The 15,212-nt window shown below is 38.8% G+C and overlaps 2 protein-coding genes across 2 annotated transcripts in view; one reads left to right on the top strand and one right to left on the bottom strand.

The window, feature by feature from the left end:
* The window catches only part of tspan4a (tetraspanin 4a), a 188,745-nt gene extending 186,602 nt beyond the window's left edge, over window positions 1–2,143 (bottom strand). Inside the window, exon 1 of the mRNA XM_086293607.1 lies at window positions 2,023–2,143. The gene's annotated coding sequence lies outside the window, so the exon portion shown is untranslated. The remainder of the gene's footprint in view (window positions 1–2,022) is intronic.
* Window positions 2,144–6,253: 4,110 nt separating this feature from the next.
* taldo1 (transaldolase 1) lies at window positions 6,254–15,119 on the top strand. Its single transcript, XM_086293553.1, has 8 exons — window positions 6,254–6,444; window positions 10,288–10,411; window positions 10,991–11,098; window positions 11,676–11,807; window positions 12,503–12,678; window positions 13,474–13,671; window positions 14,330–14,475; window positions 14,590–15,119. The coding sequence occupies exons 1-8, from the start codon at window positions 6,345–6,347 to the stop codon at window positions 14,620–14,622; spliced, it is 1,017 nt and encodes a 338-aa protein (XP_086149679.1). The 5' UTR covers window positions 6,254–6,344; the 3' UTR covers window positions 14,623–15,119.
* Window positions 15,120–15,212: the final 93 nt, after the last annotated feature.

Here is a 15,212-nt window from a genome sequence, read left to right as displayed (position 1 = left end):
TAGGTTCTTCACAATATTGTCAGGGACGGCTATGTGGCAGCAGAGTAGGACCAAAATGCAGGACTCGAAAATGAAGCTGTTGAACAAGGCTTCGTGTGATCTGTGTTTTGGCGAAGGAATTGGCTGGAAAGATTCAGCACATTCACGGGGCTTCATCACACCGTCACTAGTGCTAAACTTACATGAACAAAACACAACATACGAAAATAACTCAGGTGAGGAAAAACCAGGAACTAGACTATAAGAAGGAAACTGAACACAACAAAGAACAGAGGGAGACTCAGACAATATGACACACCAAGTAATTAAGGGGGTGGGAAACACCAGGGAGCACAGCTGAACAGAATCTGACTGACGAAACAAGAAGAAGCCAAACAGAACATAGAAGATACTATTGAGACAGAGGTAGTACAAAAAATGAAAACTAAATATCACATACCCTAATGTTTCCACAGACTGGAAAAAAAGGGAAACTCAGTCATGAGGAAATAATATTCTACTGAAAGGATGAGATATAGAGCTAGAACATAAATCATATCTCTAAACCCAAAGGAAAAAAATCGTGAGCTCACAGAAAGCTTGACCATGGCAGATACAGCCATGCTTTAGGTCAGCTTGTGCTGCTTTTGAATAGCATTATGCTGCATTTTGTGTTTCTAATATTCCATCCTTGACATTTATATCAGTTGTCAGTTATATCAGGAGAAATAACTGAAAAGCCAGTCAATGTCAACAAACTGCAGCCTCCGAGCATGCGCACAGTATGCATGAACACTTTGGTCAATTCATTTTGAATATGATAGCCTTCGTAAAGGTAACATTGCTGTTTACAGAGGTGCACCTACTGGAATAACTGGCAGCTGCATGGGTGCATATTACAGTGTTTAATCTGTTTGGTTTTTTTTAAAAAGATGTGGGCAGTAGTTTAAAGGTCTGCGTAACACTAACTAGCAACTCCAAAAGGAAGAAAATGACCTTCAGATCCCTGTTTGTTTAGCACAGCAGCTCTATAAAGAGTGGGAGTTTTTTCTAGCACAGATTTTTCCTATTTAAAAGTCCTATAGCTGCATTGGATTGTGGTCACAACAACAGTGTGGCATCTGTTTGTGCGCATACAACTGGTTTTCTCACTCTATAATAATGTTTATTTACATGTGTGACTTTTTGGCACACATGTAAATATGGTAAATATGTTTTTTTTCCAACAGTAAGAATAACACAAGATGGGCCCAGAGGTAAAAGATTATCTCCTGTTTTAGACCAGATTTCCAGAAGCAATTTAACTCAATCTCAGTTGAGATTAATGTTTAATGTGCCACATGAATACTGGGGCAGCTTCATATGGGAGGATTTAAGACCTCTGCTAACCTAACATAAGGGTTGTATTGTATGGCAGAGAATTCCTCTGCACTTTGCCAGACCAGCCACAACTTTGAGAAGTTAGCGAGGCCTTAAGTTCCTCTAACCCCACATGGAGAAAAAAAGGAAAACTAATGGGAGGGGATAGCTTCAGGAATGGTTGGTATTTCGAAATGTTGTTCTTCTCCACAAGTTTATTTTTGTCTCTTTCATCGAGACCCAGGAAACCCTTTCTCTGCCAATCAGAGAGCTCCATCCCCAAACATCCCCAGATATCCACAGTCACAACATACAGGACAGCTAGTATGGACAGTGGCTCACAAGTATTAAAAACAGACAGGCCAGTGTTAGAAAGAGTTTTTTTTTCCCCTTATTGGTGATGAGTGAGCTCAAGTACGATTAATCTAATCCCACCTTTAAGTAAACGGAGTGCAACGTTCATTAAACAATTCGCACAAGATAAACGGCACCAGGATACGGTTATCACCTCTAAGTAGACAACCTCAGCCCATGAAAGCTTTATATTTATCAACGTTAAATCTCTGTAACAAGGTCACTGACATCTCTGTTGGAGCTAGAAAATCGACGGAACATAGAAAGTAGCAGAGAAGAGGAGAAGTTAGAAGTAAGAGCCTAATAGTTATGACAAGAAAAGTGACTTACCGCTCACTTCTCTCACGGCTGTCTCTCTTCTTTACTCAGTCTATGACAAAACTTCTCAAATCGGTCCCTTAACCGCACTCGGTCTCGCCCTCTCTCCCTCTCCCTCTTTACATGGACGCACATGTGACAGCCGCCGAGCAGCGAAATGGCGACATCTAGTGTTCACTAGCGCTACAGCACTGAAAATCAATAATCATCTTTTGTGGAGCGGAGCGCCCCCTGACAATTTATAGGCTAATTTAGTCTGACACAGTGGGTGATTTCAAAGAAGCATCCGATGAATACAAATAACTACATAAAGTAAAGACATTTTTTTGTCCACGCACAAACATATTGATGGTTTCCAAGCTAATACTTGATTTAAAAAAAACAACAACTAACACTGATATTTCCATCACATACCTGCAAAACACTGATTTTCAGAGCTCACAGTGTTTTGATAAATATATATTTGTCCAGCAAATCAAAAGAAATGTAAAGAGTCTGTGCCTTGCAATACATTTTCAGCATAACTATGTCTGCTAACTATTTAACCGTTTCTCAAGCTTGGCAGTAATTTCCCATTAAAATTCATCCATACTTAAATAAAAACGTCAGATGTCACATTTCAAAATATCTAGCAGTTATGCTGACATTTCACTAGTGACGCCAGTAATAAGGACACAGAAGGGAGGTTTTTGGCTCAACATCACTGACTTCCAAGGTGTAGAAGAGCTGGGGTGTAAAGAGGCCGAAGCTCTGGTAAAATAAAGAACAGTAATTAATGAAGCTGGTTTTACACTACCAGTGTCCCTGATGCTAGAAGAGAGGTCATAAGGACACATCACCAGGAAACCTTGAATAAATTTTGCTCTATTCCCATGTGAACTTTGACCTCCTGGTGGCAAAAGTCAGAAGATCTCCAACATCAGTAGGAGTCAACCTGTACAGACCATCTGCACCACAGGCTCCAAGTGCTCAGCACTATCAGCAGACCGAAGGCTACTCCACCTGTGGGGTTCAAATATTTGATGTACTTTTTCTTTTCTAAAGTGCTGACAAATTGAATGATGGCAGCACAAGCTGAATGACATGGTTGAGAGATTGTGATTAAGTGTGCTGAAAGCTTAAAAATGCTCAAACAAAACTAGAAAACATGCTGTCTGCTCTTGTGGAAAAAGTGTTGTATATTTCAAAGTCAAGTATGTAAGATGCCCTCAAATACTGATGGGATCCATTTTTGATGAGTACGACGAGTAGATTTTGCTACACTTTAAGAAATTGGACACGTGTTCTCAGTAGATCTCACACACAGTGTAGATGAAAAATTTGCATGCAAGCTCTATAAAGATTGATCCTTTATTCCTTCAGCCCTGCAGTCATTGGAAAAAGAAAGCTTTCACAGAACTCTATGCAGCCTTATGAAACTAAGTACACACCATGATTCAGTAGCTTGCAAAACCACCTTTAGTGGCAATAGCTTGAAGTAACCATTTTTTCTATGACTTCATCAGTCTCTCTCATTGCTGTGAAGAAAATTTGGCCCAGTCTTCTTTGCAGTGTAGGGAGTTCTAGACTTTGACTGGGCCATTGCAAAATGTTTCTTTTTTAGACATTCTGCTATACTTTGGTATACAGATAAATTCAGGGTTGACTCAATAATTGCAAAGTGTTCATATCCTCTAAGAAGCCCAAACCATCACCCCTCCACCGTTGTGGTATTTTGTGTTTTTGCCTACATGCTGTGTTTGTTTTGCGTCAGATGTGCCACTGTGCATTATGGCCAAACATCTCCACTTTCATCTCGTCTGTCCAAAGCACATTTTTCCAGAAGAGTTGGGGTTTGGCTCAGATGCATCTTTGCAAACAGAAGGTGTGCTGCCATGTTCTTCTTAGAGAGAATAAGCTTTGTCCTGGTAGCCTTTCCAAACAAACCATACATGTTTGGCTTTCCTCCAATCATATTGTCATGAAAGTTAATGTTTAACATGCAAACTGAGGCCTTTAAAAGTCTATATAAAGTCCAGTGAATACATTTTTTCTTTTCAACATGAATGTATGTCCAGCAAGGACTTTACCGGAGGTAAAACACAAAAGTTACATCCTAAATGAAAAAATGTAAACTTTATTTGCCCTTGGGGTAGCCATTGTTCAATAAATATGCTCAATGTATTTTATTTGTGGTTTGTGGTTTGATATCACATGTCAACTGTGAGGTACCCCAGAATATAAATCTTCCAGTCAAGCAGCCCTACAGGCTATTAAATATAAGTGACAATATTATTGCTCTGCTAGAACCTGGGGATTGACGTGCTACTTTTGAATACAGACAGATTTGCTGAAAGGCAGGAAGGGTAATCACACCAAATGTAATGGTTTCTAAAATGAAATTGTTCCCATATTACTGCAAATCAGACTGAGATACAGGTGGCTGTTACTGGAGGGCTCAAAGATTTGTCAGCAACAGGTGGCCCAGCGGAGTTACAGAAGTAATCAAGCAATCAAAATCACATAAGGCCATGGCATATTGTTAAAGTGCAGAGCAGACTCTCTTGCCATAGTGTAATTAAATATTCAGAAGGTTAGACTTTTCATCTAATATTCCATAATTCACACAGTAGTTTAAATGTTACTGCACAGTGGGTAAAAAGTTCAAGTCTGTAAGTGAATTTTTTCAATACGCTTTATTGCACCAAAGTGCTATAAAGCCGCAAATAAATGAATAACGATTTAGAATATGGGAACCCGTAGAAACGGTTATGCTAGCTATTTATAAGTCCCCCATAACTGTGCATCATCTTATATGCTCCTTATAATGCAAAATAGAGAGGATTAATATGTGTTGTCCTAAAGAAACTCTCTGGATGTACAGATGCATCCAGATACAAAGTGAATAGCAAGTCTCAACAATACTTCCACCAGTCATTTGACCGGTATGAATCTGTAGACATACCTATGTGGAATGAAACTTAAAGCGACCGTTTTTATTGCTGGGAAGATTTTTTTATAAGAAACAAAGTTGATAAAAAAAAACAAAAAAACAAACAAAACCAAAACCTCAAAAATGAAAACTAGAAGCTAACAACTAAGAAACACAAGGAAAACAAACCAGAACAGGAACTTTGAACTAGAATTAAGCCAGGACCACGAAGGGTGAAAACACAGCACGGAGAGAAACAACTACAACTAACAGAGAGAAACACAGTGTTTAAATACACAAGCAGGACAACAAGAGGATGGGGAACAGGCGGTAACACAGCTGGGACAAATCAGACCTAAAGAGACAAGGGGAAGCACAACCAGACACACTGCATACAGGACAGGGCCTATCAAAATAAAACAGGAAACACACGACAGGCGCTGACGAGACACTGAACAGAGGGAACACGGAGCACAGGGACAGGAGTAACAAATTACGACATGAGACACGACTGACTGGTGCAGCAAGAAAATAAACATGAAGACAGAACTAAACCTATACTAACTAAACCTACATGAGGGGCAAAGGAACAAAACCCAAGAACTATAAATCACAAAGCAAAGAAGAATTAGAGAAATACAGAACTATAAGCCAAAAGACTAGTAATGATAAACCATGATGAACTCAAATATTAATAATAACACAGAACACAATACAGTGGGTCACCGACCCAGGACTGTGACAATATTCTTTTAATCATTGGTATGGGAGCAAAAACACCAAAAAGAAATACAACACAAGGTATAGAATTTCTTCAACAATGGTGGAGGTAGTCATAGATTTTAAATAAACAAAAGTACTAATATTGCTACACAAAAATACAACATCACAAGATGATGTTGTGCATTAAAGTGTAATTAAGTAAGTTTATGGAGATTAAATAAATAGCTATCAAAAGTACACACTGGTCTGAAAACAGGCTCCTATATTTGGGAGGTTGTTTTTTTTTTTACTTTACCACAGGTCGAGCCAGTGCAACAGATTGCGAAAGATATAAGAAGTATCTGAGCTCTCCACCACTGAATGAGAAGTATTTTTTTATATTTGGTGTTGTTGTTCAGCACTTTGGTCAGCCTTGTTGTTTTTAAAAGTACTTTATAAATAAAGCACTGGTATAGTATAGTAAGTAAGGAATAATATAATGAATTGCCCGACTGGTTTCCATTTTTAAAATAAACTGTAGACAGACGTTATAAGTGAACTTTTTTTCTGCGCACTTCCTCTAACAGGTCTCTGCGCGCCCCGGATGACGCCTTCCTCTTTTACGCCGCGCGCTCCCGTCCTCTTACGCTGGGCGCTGTGACATTCCTCCCGGTCTCACGTGTTTTGTGTGTGTATAAAAGGGTCCCAGTCTCGCCTCATTATGTCTAGCGGGTCACCAGACAAACGGCGAAAGATGGAGTCGGCGCTGAACCAGCTGAAGAAGCACACTGTGGTGGTGGCAGACACGGGAGACTTCAACGGTAAAACCCGTTTTATCCCATGCTAACGTTAGCTGGTTAGCATGCTAACTAAGTGACAAGGAAGGATCCAGCGTTGAAGTGAATGACCGCGGCGGTGTCGATGTCATGAAGTGGGTGTGAGCATCGAAGTGACTGTGTTTAGTTAGCCAGCTAACGTTAGCTATATAACTGTTTCATGTCAGTTGGAAATTAGTTTTCCGGTTAACTACTGAAGTAGATGATCCTATTACTGGTTATTAACGTTACTTAACAGTATCTACGTACTATTAGCTGCACTAGCAAACAATGCAAACTGAATAATAGCACACCTCTCTTTTAGTCTAATAAAAATGTTGTTATCTTTATATAATAGAGTATGTGTGCGGTGTGAGCGCAAAATTGATTAGGCAAACCAAAGTTGCAGACTACTGTGTGCACACTGCCTGTGTAAGTGGTTGTAAAATCAGACTATCCTTCCTCGTTTGTCCAGTTCTTGTAACAGAGGTAAAGCTCATGTTTCTCAATAGGTCAGAATGAGGAACAGGGCTGGAAAAATATTAGATTTACACTGTGATGCAAAACCAGATGGTTCGTCGTGCACCGCCTGCGCAGTCAGGATGACACGACAGAACTGGACTCATGTTGCCAGGCATGACTCTGGAAAGCTGATACTCCCAGATCCGTATACTTTTTATTTCTTTAGCCTTTTGCTGAACTATAAACTTAGTTTATTGCCTGTAATTTAAACAAATATGTTTGTGAATGCCTCCATAATAAGAATGGGCATAACAAAAATGCTGTGCAATACAGTCCAGTCCATTTATGTTAAAATTAGAGTTTTACCAAAAATTGGTCTGTGGTGAGAACATTAAGAAGGCTTTGGCTTTAAGTATATATTAATCTGATTATCACCAGTTATTCATAGTTGTCTGTACTTTTAGATTTAATTGTACTTGGAGAAGTATGTATTTTTCCTAGTACAGTTTGCAGATGCTTTACAGCAGGAGTGTCACGTTTCACTGGTCTGTTGAGGCGACAGTTGTGATTTGATGCTATTTAAGTGAAATTGAATCGAAATGGTCTGACCCACTTTAAGATCAAAGTAGGCTGTATGTGGCCCATGCTATGAAATGGGTTTGACATCCCTGCTTTACAGGAAGAATAATGTAACCCAGCAGTTTGTACTAGCAGGAGTAAAAAAGTTGAAGAGCAAGAATTTTCCAGAAAGAAGCAGATACTTTTTGTGATCAGCTGTCTCTGTCACTCAATGCTGATATACACATGTTAATCTTAACTGCTTTGAATACCTCTGTCACTACCACCATCAATAAAAAAACAAAGATGTTTTGCAGAGGGTTGCGATAAGAGAAGTGGTCAGTCGAGATTTGCCCAACAGCTCATCTGTCTTTTATGAAATGCATTTCTCGTCTTTCACCTGTTGCAAGTTTAGACATGCGTGTTGCAAGACCAGGTCAAGCAGAAACATGTTTGCTTTCACATGAAGACATGGTGAAACACAGTTAACCAACACAGTTTTGCTTAATTTGATGAAGTGAGGGGATAAAAAGTTCTCAGCAGTGGACTAAAAGTTAGTGGAGGTTGCTCTTATGAAATTTGGCTACTTAACTAATTAGCCGGCTTGAATATTGACGTTTTAAAGGAAAACGTGCATTTTGTTAGGGTTTCTTATTGAACAAAGACTCAAAAGTTTACATAAGAAATATGTGATTTGTCTACCAGGATCAATACAGACTTTGAGTTGACATTGAGATCAAGGCAGTAATGTTTATGTATTTGCAGGTAGGTTATGGATATATGTTTAGTATACAAACGTGTCTTTATGCACACAACGTTTTAACTGACCAGTCAAATTAAACTCATTCACTGATTTAAAACAATGTTTTTATTTTCTTATCCTGTGGGTAATTAGATGTGATCTCCTGTGCTTTTAAATGTCCCTCACCTACCAAGTCATGCAAGTGCCATCATCAGTTTATTTGTAGGAACTCTGAAGTATAGTGTGTGTAAATGTAATTACACTGGCACATATACACAGTCTTGTTTATGATCAAATTTATGTCGAAACTTCACTGTATTTTACCTGCTTAAACACCTTTGGCAGTGGAAGTTTTTTGGATTCCTTTTTTTTTAATTTTTTTTTATGTCAAACCTTAAGTATTGGGTATGTTGTCATAATCAGCAGTACTTGAGCAGTTGATGACGAGTGTCCAGTTCAGACCTGCTGACCTGTAGAAGGAGGGGGTTGAGAGATAACGTGCAACAGGACAGTTCTGTGGATGAAGAGTTGGCAGCTCTGACTGAACCATGCTGCTACTATTCAGTGCTGACATAAAACCCCTGTGGTGTGTGAAAAGGCCCCACCACTCATGCATTTCAAATAAAATTTCTGTCCTGTGAACTGCAACAGGTTGTTTTCTTTAAGGCCTGTAGACTGGGGCATACATTTATTATATACCTTGTGAGTTAATGTTTTGCATCAAAGACATTAGGTTCTTTTAATTTAACTTTTTTGGAATTGTAGTAAGTTGATGTTGAATATTAATTATTAGATTAGGTTTGCACAACAGCCCTGCAGTATATTGGTAACCTGTCCAGGGTGTACTCTGCTTGGCCTGGTACAATTTAATAAAGTCTTATTCAATGTAGAATATAAAAATAACAAATCAGTTTTCTCTTTTTTTTTTTTCTTTTTGGAGACTGTACATGTTTGCACAGTAGATGGCACCATCTTCTACCTGCAGGTAGCAGTATGTTGATTCAGCATGAGTGAGTTATTTTCTTGTTCTGTCAGTTCTTTTAGTCCTCTTTAACACTGATATGAATTTTAGTTGAAAATAAGGAAGATCTAAACTAGTTGTTTAGTGGGATAACCAGTCTTAACTGTGCTATTGACACACACGAATACACGTGTCCTTGTTGCAATACACTGTGTCTTTGTTGGCAGGTCCTAGCTGTTACTCCTGATGGCCTAGCTTGGAAGTTAAAATGTAAATTTGTATGGCAGGTTTGGGTATTTTTAATATAGATCTGATGTGTGGAAAGGCTGGTGTTTATATAAGGTAATACATTTATTATTAAGCACAGCAGCCAAGAGTTTCTTGTCCTTCTGTTTTGCCCCATATGATCCTGAGAACATTTCCAGGTAAAATGTTTCCATAGGCCTTTAGTTTTAATTATACGTTGTAAGCTAAGGTGGTGGAATATTTAAAATTATGTTTTTTGCTTCATGTAGTATTTAGCAAACTTTATTACCATTAGATATGTATTGGCCATCAGTGGTACAGTTTGCAGGTAAGTTGGTGGATACTTTCAGTTGCATCATTATTTCCCCAGGGGTCGCCACAGTAGATGGATCCACATGTTGATTTCGAACAGATTTAAAAAACAAACAAACAAACACAAAATGAAAACACCACATGCTCTTCCTGACACAACTTTGATTTATCGAGGTTTGGGACCAACACCAGTACAGTAGGTTGTGCTCTCCATCCTCAGGCTATATTTTTGGGTCACCTTCTGACCTCAAACCAGGGCTCTTTCATGTGTTAGATGAATGTGTTAACCACTGTACCACAAAGGCATTGCTTTTAGTCACTCAGCAGCAGTCTTTAAAGGGCTACCAATTAGCATAGCATTATTTCAGAAGGGGCTGCGTCTGAAACACCATCCCCCCTGTGGTCAATGCTGTGTTTGTTTTGTTATGTTTCATCTGTAATTTATTATTGCAGATTAAACATATTTAAACACATGGTTGGTACTTCTCTGTACTCCTGCTTTAATCTAGCCTGGCTAACGGGGTGTTTATGTGACTGAACTGTTTTGATCTGTGTTCCAATACGGCAGCCATTGATGAATACAAGCCTCAAGATGCAACCACCAACCCATCTCTTATCCTGGCTGCTGCTAAGATGCCAGCCTACCAGCAGCTAGTGGATCAGGCCATCAAGTATGGCATGGCCAAGGGCGGGTAAGTACAGTGCACAAATGGGTCAAACACACTGTGGCTAAACTGTCCTTTAGTTAAATAGATGTTGGACTACACTGGGGGATATTTTGTGCCTCTTAGATGTCTGCACATTACACAGCTCGTCTGTGGAAGCTCTTAGGACATTCCTTAATTTACAGCAGTGAATCCAATAAAATGTGCATCTTTTCTGCTTAAACCTGATATCTGATGGATTTTTTTTTTTTTCTTTAATATGTTGTCGATTCATGTGGCATGGAGTTTAATTAGACATTACACACCTTAGTATTTAAAAACACCTTTCGTGCCTCTTGGAAAATATGATGGGTGATAGGAAGCGCGTTTGTCTTGTTTTCCCAAAGCTACATGGTAAACTGAAACACTGTGTGAACAGAACATGTTAAAGACATAGTAAACACCTAGACCAGTAGTCTATGATTTTACTAATGTGGACTTCTCAGCCATTGTGTAATGTGTTCTAAAATTAAACAATTTGAAGAAATGTTGATTGGTTTTCTGACTTGTTGTCATTGTAACTGAAACGTGGAGATGGTCAGCCTTTTTGTCTCTGTCTCCATTAAGATCCGAAGAGGAGCAGGTAGCAAACACCATGGACAAGCTGTTTGTGAGTTTTGGGCTTGAGATCCTCAAGAAGGTCCCAGGCAGAGTCTCAACTGAAGTGGATGCCAGGTACATGCAAACCTATAACAAAGTGCTATTAATGACACAAGATGTGAAATGTTTACTGGCTTGAGCTTTTCAAATCTACACAGTAGACAAAGAGAAACTTTAAGCAATGAGGCAAATTTCAGAGGAGTTTCAGATAAGATGCCATTCTTGCACAAAAAACCTTTTATTAGAGGGCAGCACATAAGTGTTTCCTAATATATTAGTGTCATTCAGAGCATTAGGGAACATTTAAGAGCCTGAAATTTGAGATTTTTAACCACTTGTTTTTTTAACCAGCAGCTAAGTTGTGTTATTGATAATAAACAACTGGTAGAAGCTAATTAACTTTCTCTGAGAAATACAAATTGATTTAGCAAACTCTTATCATTTATGTGTTCTCTGTAAAACCAATGGGGGGGGAAAAAGTACCTGAATGATTGAGCTACAGAATATGGCATTTATAGCAATCTCTTAAAAGCTGTTTAGCATTTAACTTGTTGTCACAGGAAACACAGTCGCAAAACAAATAAAGCAAAGAATACTTGCTCTTAGATTTTAAAATGCCAAACAGCTGTGTTGGTTCTCATTTATGTCACAGGCTGTCTTTTGACAAAGATGAAATGGTTGCAAAAGCCCTGAAGCTCATTGCGCTTTATGAAGAGGCAGGCATTAGCAAGGAACGCGTACTCATCAAGCTGTCATCAACATGGGAAGGAATCCAAGCTGGGAAGTGAGTATGAAGTGTGCTATACTCTCGGATGCTGCACTTGCGTATGTGTGAGTGTATTTCATTTTGAAAGCATAAAGTCTTCTAGAGAAGGAGCAGCTTTTTTTTTTTCTTCTTCTTTTTTCAGTCCTATTACTGATAAAGAGACCCCAACATATATGAGCCCTTTAACTGACCTCAGATTAAGCACTGCTTTCCAATATTTGTTAAATGAATTATAGCAAACATGTAATGGAACATCAAAACACGTTCGCATAAAATCACAGCCGGTGTATTTCACTGGTTAGTCACGTCTGTGTTTACTTCTCCCCACAAACAGGGGCACATGCAGCATGAGTGCAATAACAGCTACTCAACAAGTGTGAAACCCAGCAAACAAACCACTATTTGCTGTTAAATCATCACATTTTGTTGTAAACCAGTGTAAAAAAGAACATGATGTAGCTTTTTACCCTGACAACATGGCTGCTCATATCTGGTGCGACAGTACCCACAGGCTAGAAAACAAAGTGAAAGAAAGAAACCCCTCAGAAGTCAGTGGGCTAAAGAACAACATGTTAGTGTTTTCATGATGAGCTTGAGCTTGGCCCTTTGAGATGATGTTTGAAACGGGAGCTGGTATAACATTGTGTGTAACTTATTTCTGTTATTAATGTGTTCTAAATAAATGTTTTTGTTTGTTTTGCTTGTTTGTTCAGGGAGCTTGAGGAGAAGCATGGTGTTCACTGCAACATGACGCTGCTGTTCTCTTTCGCTCAAGCCGTAGCCTGTGCCGAAGCAAAGGTAACACTTATATCGCCCTTCGTTGGACGCATCCTTGACTGGTATAAGGAGAATACAGATCGCAAAAGCTACGAGCCACATGAAGATCCAGGTAAAAACACTGCAGTTATCAGACGATATTGTCAATCACCAGTTTATTTGATACACATGGCTAAAACGGACTTGCAGTAAATCTTGTGTTTTACTTTATCCATTGACTGTATCATTCTGTGGTTGCTTGTGTTAGAAACGCAACAGCATCACAAAGCTATTCAGTGAAAAGAAATGTTTAATCACAACTCTGCTCGTCAGATGAGAACGGTTTGATTTGTGGATGGGTGTGCATCATATCCCTTTTTTCTGCATTATTGTATTCTCACAGTTTAAAAACAGAGCTAATAGAGATAATTTGTTTAAAAAGAGGTGTAATTAAAATAAATGAAACTTCATCGAAGCTTCTGCAAGTGGATTACAAATTACTGAAGAAAATGGTCAGACACAGCAGCTCACTTATAATGCATGTGTTCAGTGTTGCTTTAGCTTTGTGGCAGTGCCAGATGATATGCAGTTAGGGAAAAGCATTTATACCGGCTTTAGTAAGTTGATGAGACATCGATTAAATTATAACTTCTACAGTGACACTGTGTGACAGCTTACCTGTCTGAGGTAAAGAATGTGATTTGATGTTTGGATCGATCACCTCTGGGATAATTAATTAATGTAATTACAGTTTCTGATGTTGCAGGTGTATTGCGTGGCAGTATTGTGTAATATAATAATGAGTCAGCCATGTAGCTGAAAATTGGATTGATTGACACCATTACCTTAAAAATCAAACTGCTACAACAGTTGTATCTTGATCAATTGGTGACCTCTTCTTCTTTGGTTGTGTATTTCTTCTTCTCAGGTGTGGTGAGTGTGACCAAGATTTACAACTACTACAAGAAGTTTGGCTATAGCACTGTTGTGATGGGGGCCTCCTTTAGAAACACAGGGGAAGTGAAAGCCCTCGCAGGCTGTGACCTGCTCACAATCTCCCCCGGTCTGCTGGCAGAGCTCAGCCAGGATCACAGTGCTGTCACGGAGATGCTCAGTGTGGAGAAAGGTAGTGCTCTCTGACTTTAAAAAGATGCAGAATATTGCTCTCTGAAGTATTTTTGCCAGTTTTGTGTTAATTATGTTAGGGTGGATTAAAAAATGAGAACTTGGTCTACCCTAGATATTGTGGTTTGAAGCTTTTAACTGGATTTTACCAAAAACATATTTTCATTTAGTTTTAAAATCATTTCTGGCTAGAGTACATTCTGTGCTACTGATGAGAACAATGTGGTTCTCACACCTGTTTAATTTACATGTAACAACAAAAACGTGTGTGCAAGACATTTCCTTGTCAACAGAAAGGGCGTTTGCTCTAAACTAAACTCTAGTACCACAGTCACCTTATCTAAAAACTAAACAGACCTAAAAATGCACTTTGGGTTTTTTTTGGACCAGTCACAAGTCTGCCACACATCCCATCTTTTCTGGAGAGTTTCACCTAACCATTTAAAACAGATTAAAAGATCAGAAGCACAAGCTTTCTATTGCTCTGTACAAGTAGGACTTGTTTAATTATCTTCTGGTTTATGTTTCCCCAAAACCTAGGGACACTTTCCCTAATGCAGAGAAGAGTATTCTAGATGCATCAGGACAGCTTTTGATTGAAATCTGTAAGCAGCCTTTCTCTGCTGCCACATTGAACCTGATGTTTTTGATTTTTGCAGCCAAGGCCTGTGATCTGGAGAAGGTCCACCTGGATGAGAAGACTTTCCGCTGGGAGCACAACGAGGACCGCATGGGTGTGGAGAAACTGTCTGACGGCATCCGCAAGTTTGCTGCTGACGCCGTGAAGCTGGAGACCATGATCAAAGTAAGATTGTTTGATTAAACAAATAAATATTACACATTCATTATGCTGTCTGCCTAAGCTATCTCCAAGTTATCCTTTTTCTTGATTTTATTTATTTATTTTTCCTCTCTGAAGGAGAAAATTCTGAGTGTGAAGAACGGGCAGTAATTGAAACACATGTGGTGTGTCATGCCCTGTGACAAGAGGTATGAGGAATTGGGGACCAAGGCAGTTAAGAAGGTTAACTCCTTCTTAAAAGATCCAAAGCAACGGTGGGCCTTCCCCTCCTCATCTGATCAAACTCCAGAGATCCTTCTCCCAAATGAAAACCTTTCCTCTCGTGGGCTGGTACTGACCAACAAGCTTGTTTATAAAATTGTCTGATTATTAACAGAAATTTTTACCTGAAAGGAAAAATAAACAGCTTCATTGAAAAGATGTTATGAGGCTTAACCAAGTCTCTGTGAATGATGTCATGTGACTACTAGAAGGGAACATGGATGCTTTTTTTTTTTTTTTTTTGTTTGTTTTTTGGCAAGACAGGACCATAGTTTTGGCACTAACTTTTTTTTATTTTTTTGCCCTTGACCATGTAACAATTACATTTCTACCAATCATTCCTCCTAATGTTTGATCTTTCAATAAAAAAAGCATCTCAGTCTTCAGAGTTGTGTTATTTTGTGTGTTTGTTGTGTTATTTTTTTATTTTTGGTTTTTCTCTTGCTGTATTTAATATAAAAGACTGCAGCAGGTGTCAT

Source organism: Aulonocara sp. 'chitande type north' Nkhata Bay, linkage group LG1, assembly GCF_057382095.1.
Source record: "Aulonocara sp. 'chitande type north' Nkhata Bay isolate Kocher_YH1m ecotype deep benthic linkage group LG1, A_spYH_male_GT1.1, whole genome shotgun sequence".
Classification (NCBI taxonomy): domain Eukaryota; kingdom Metazoa; phylum Chordata; class Actinopteri; order Cichliformes; family Cichlidae; genus Aulonocara; species Aulonocara sp. 'chitande type north' Nkhata Bay.
The sequence above is the reverse complement of the archived record's forward strand: the minus strand, read 5'-3'. Positions and strand labels throughout refer to the sequence as shown.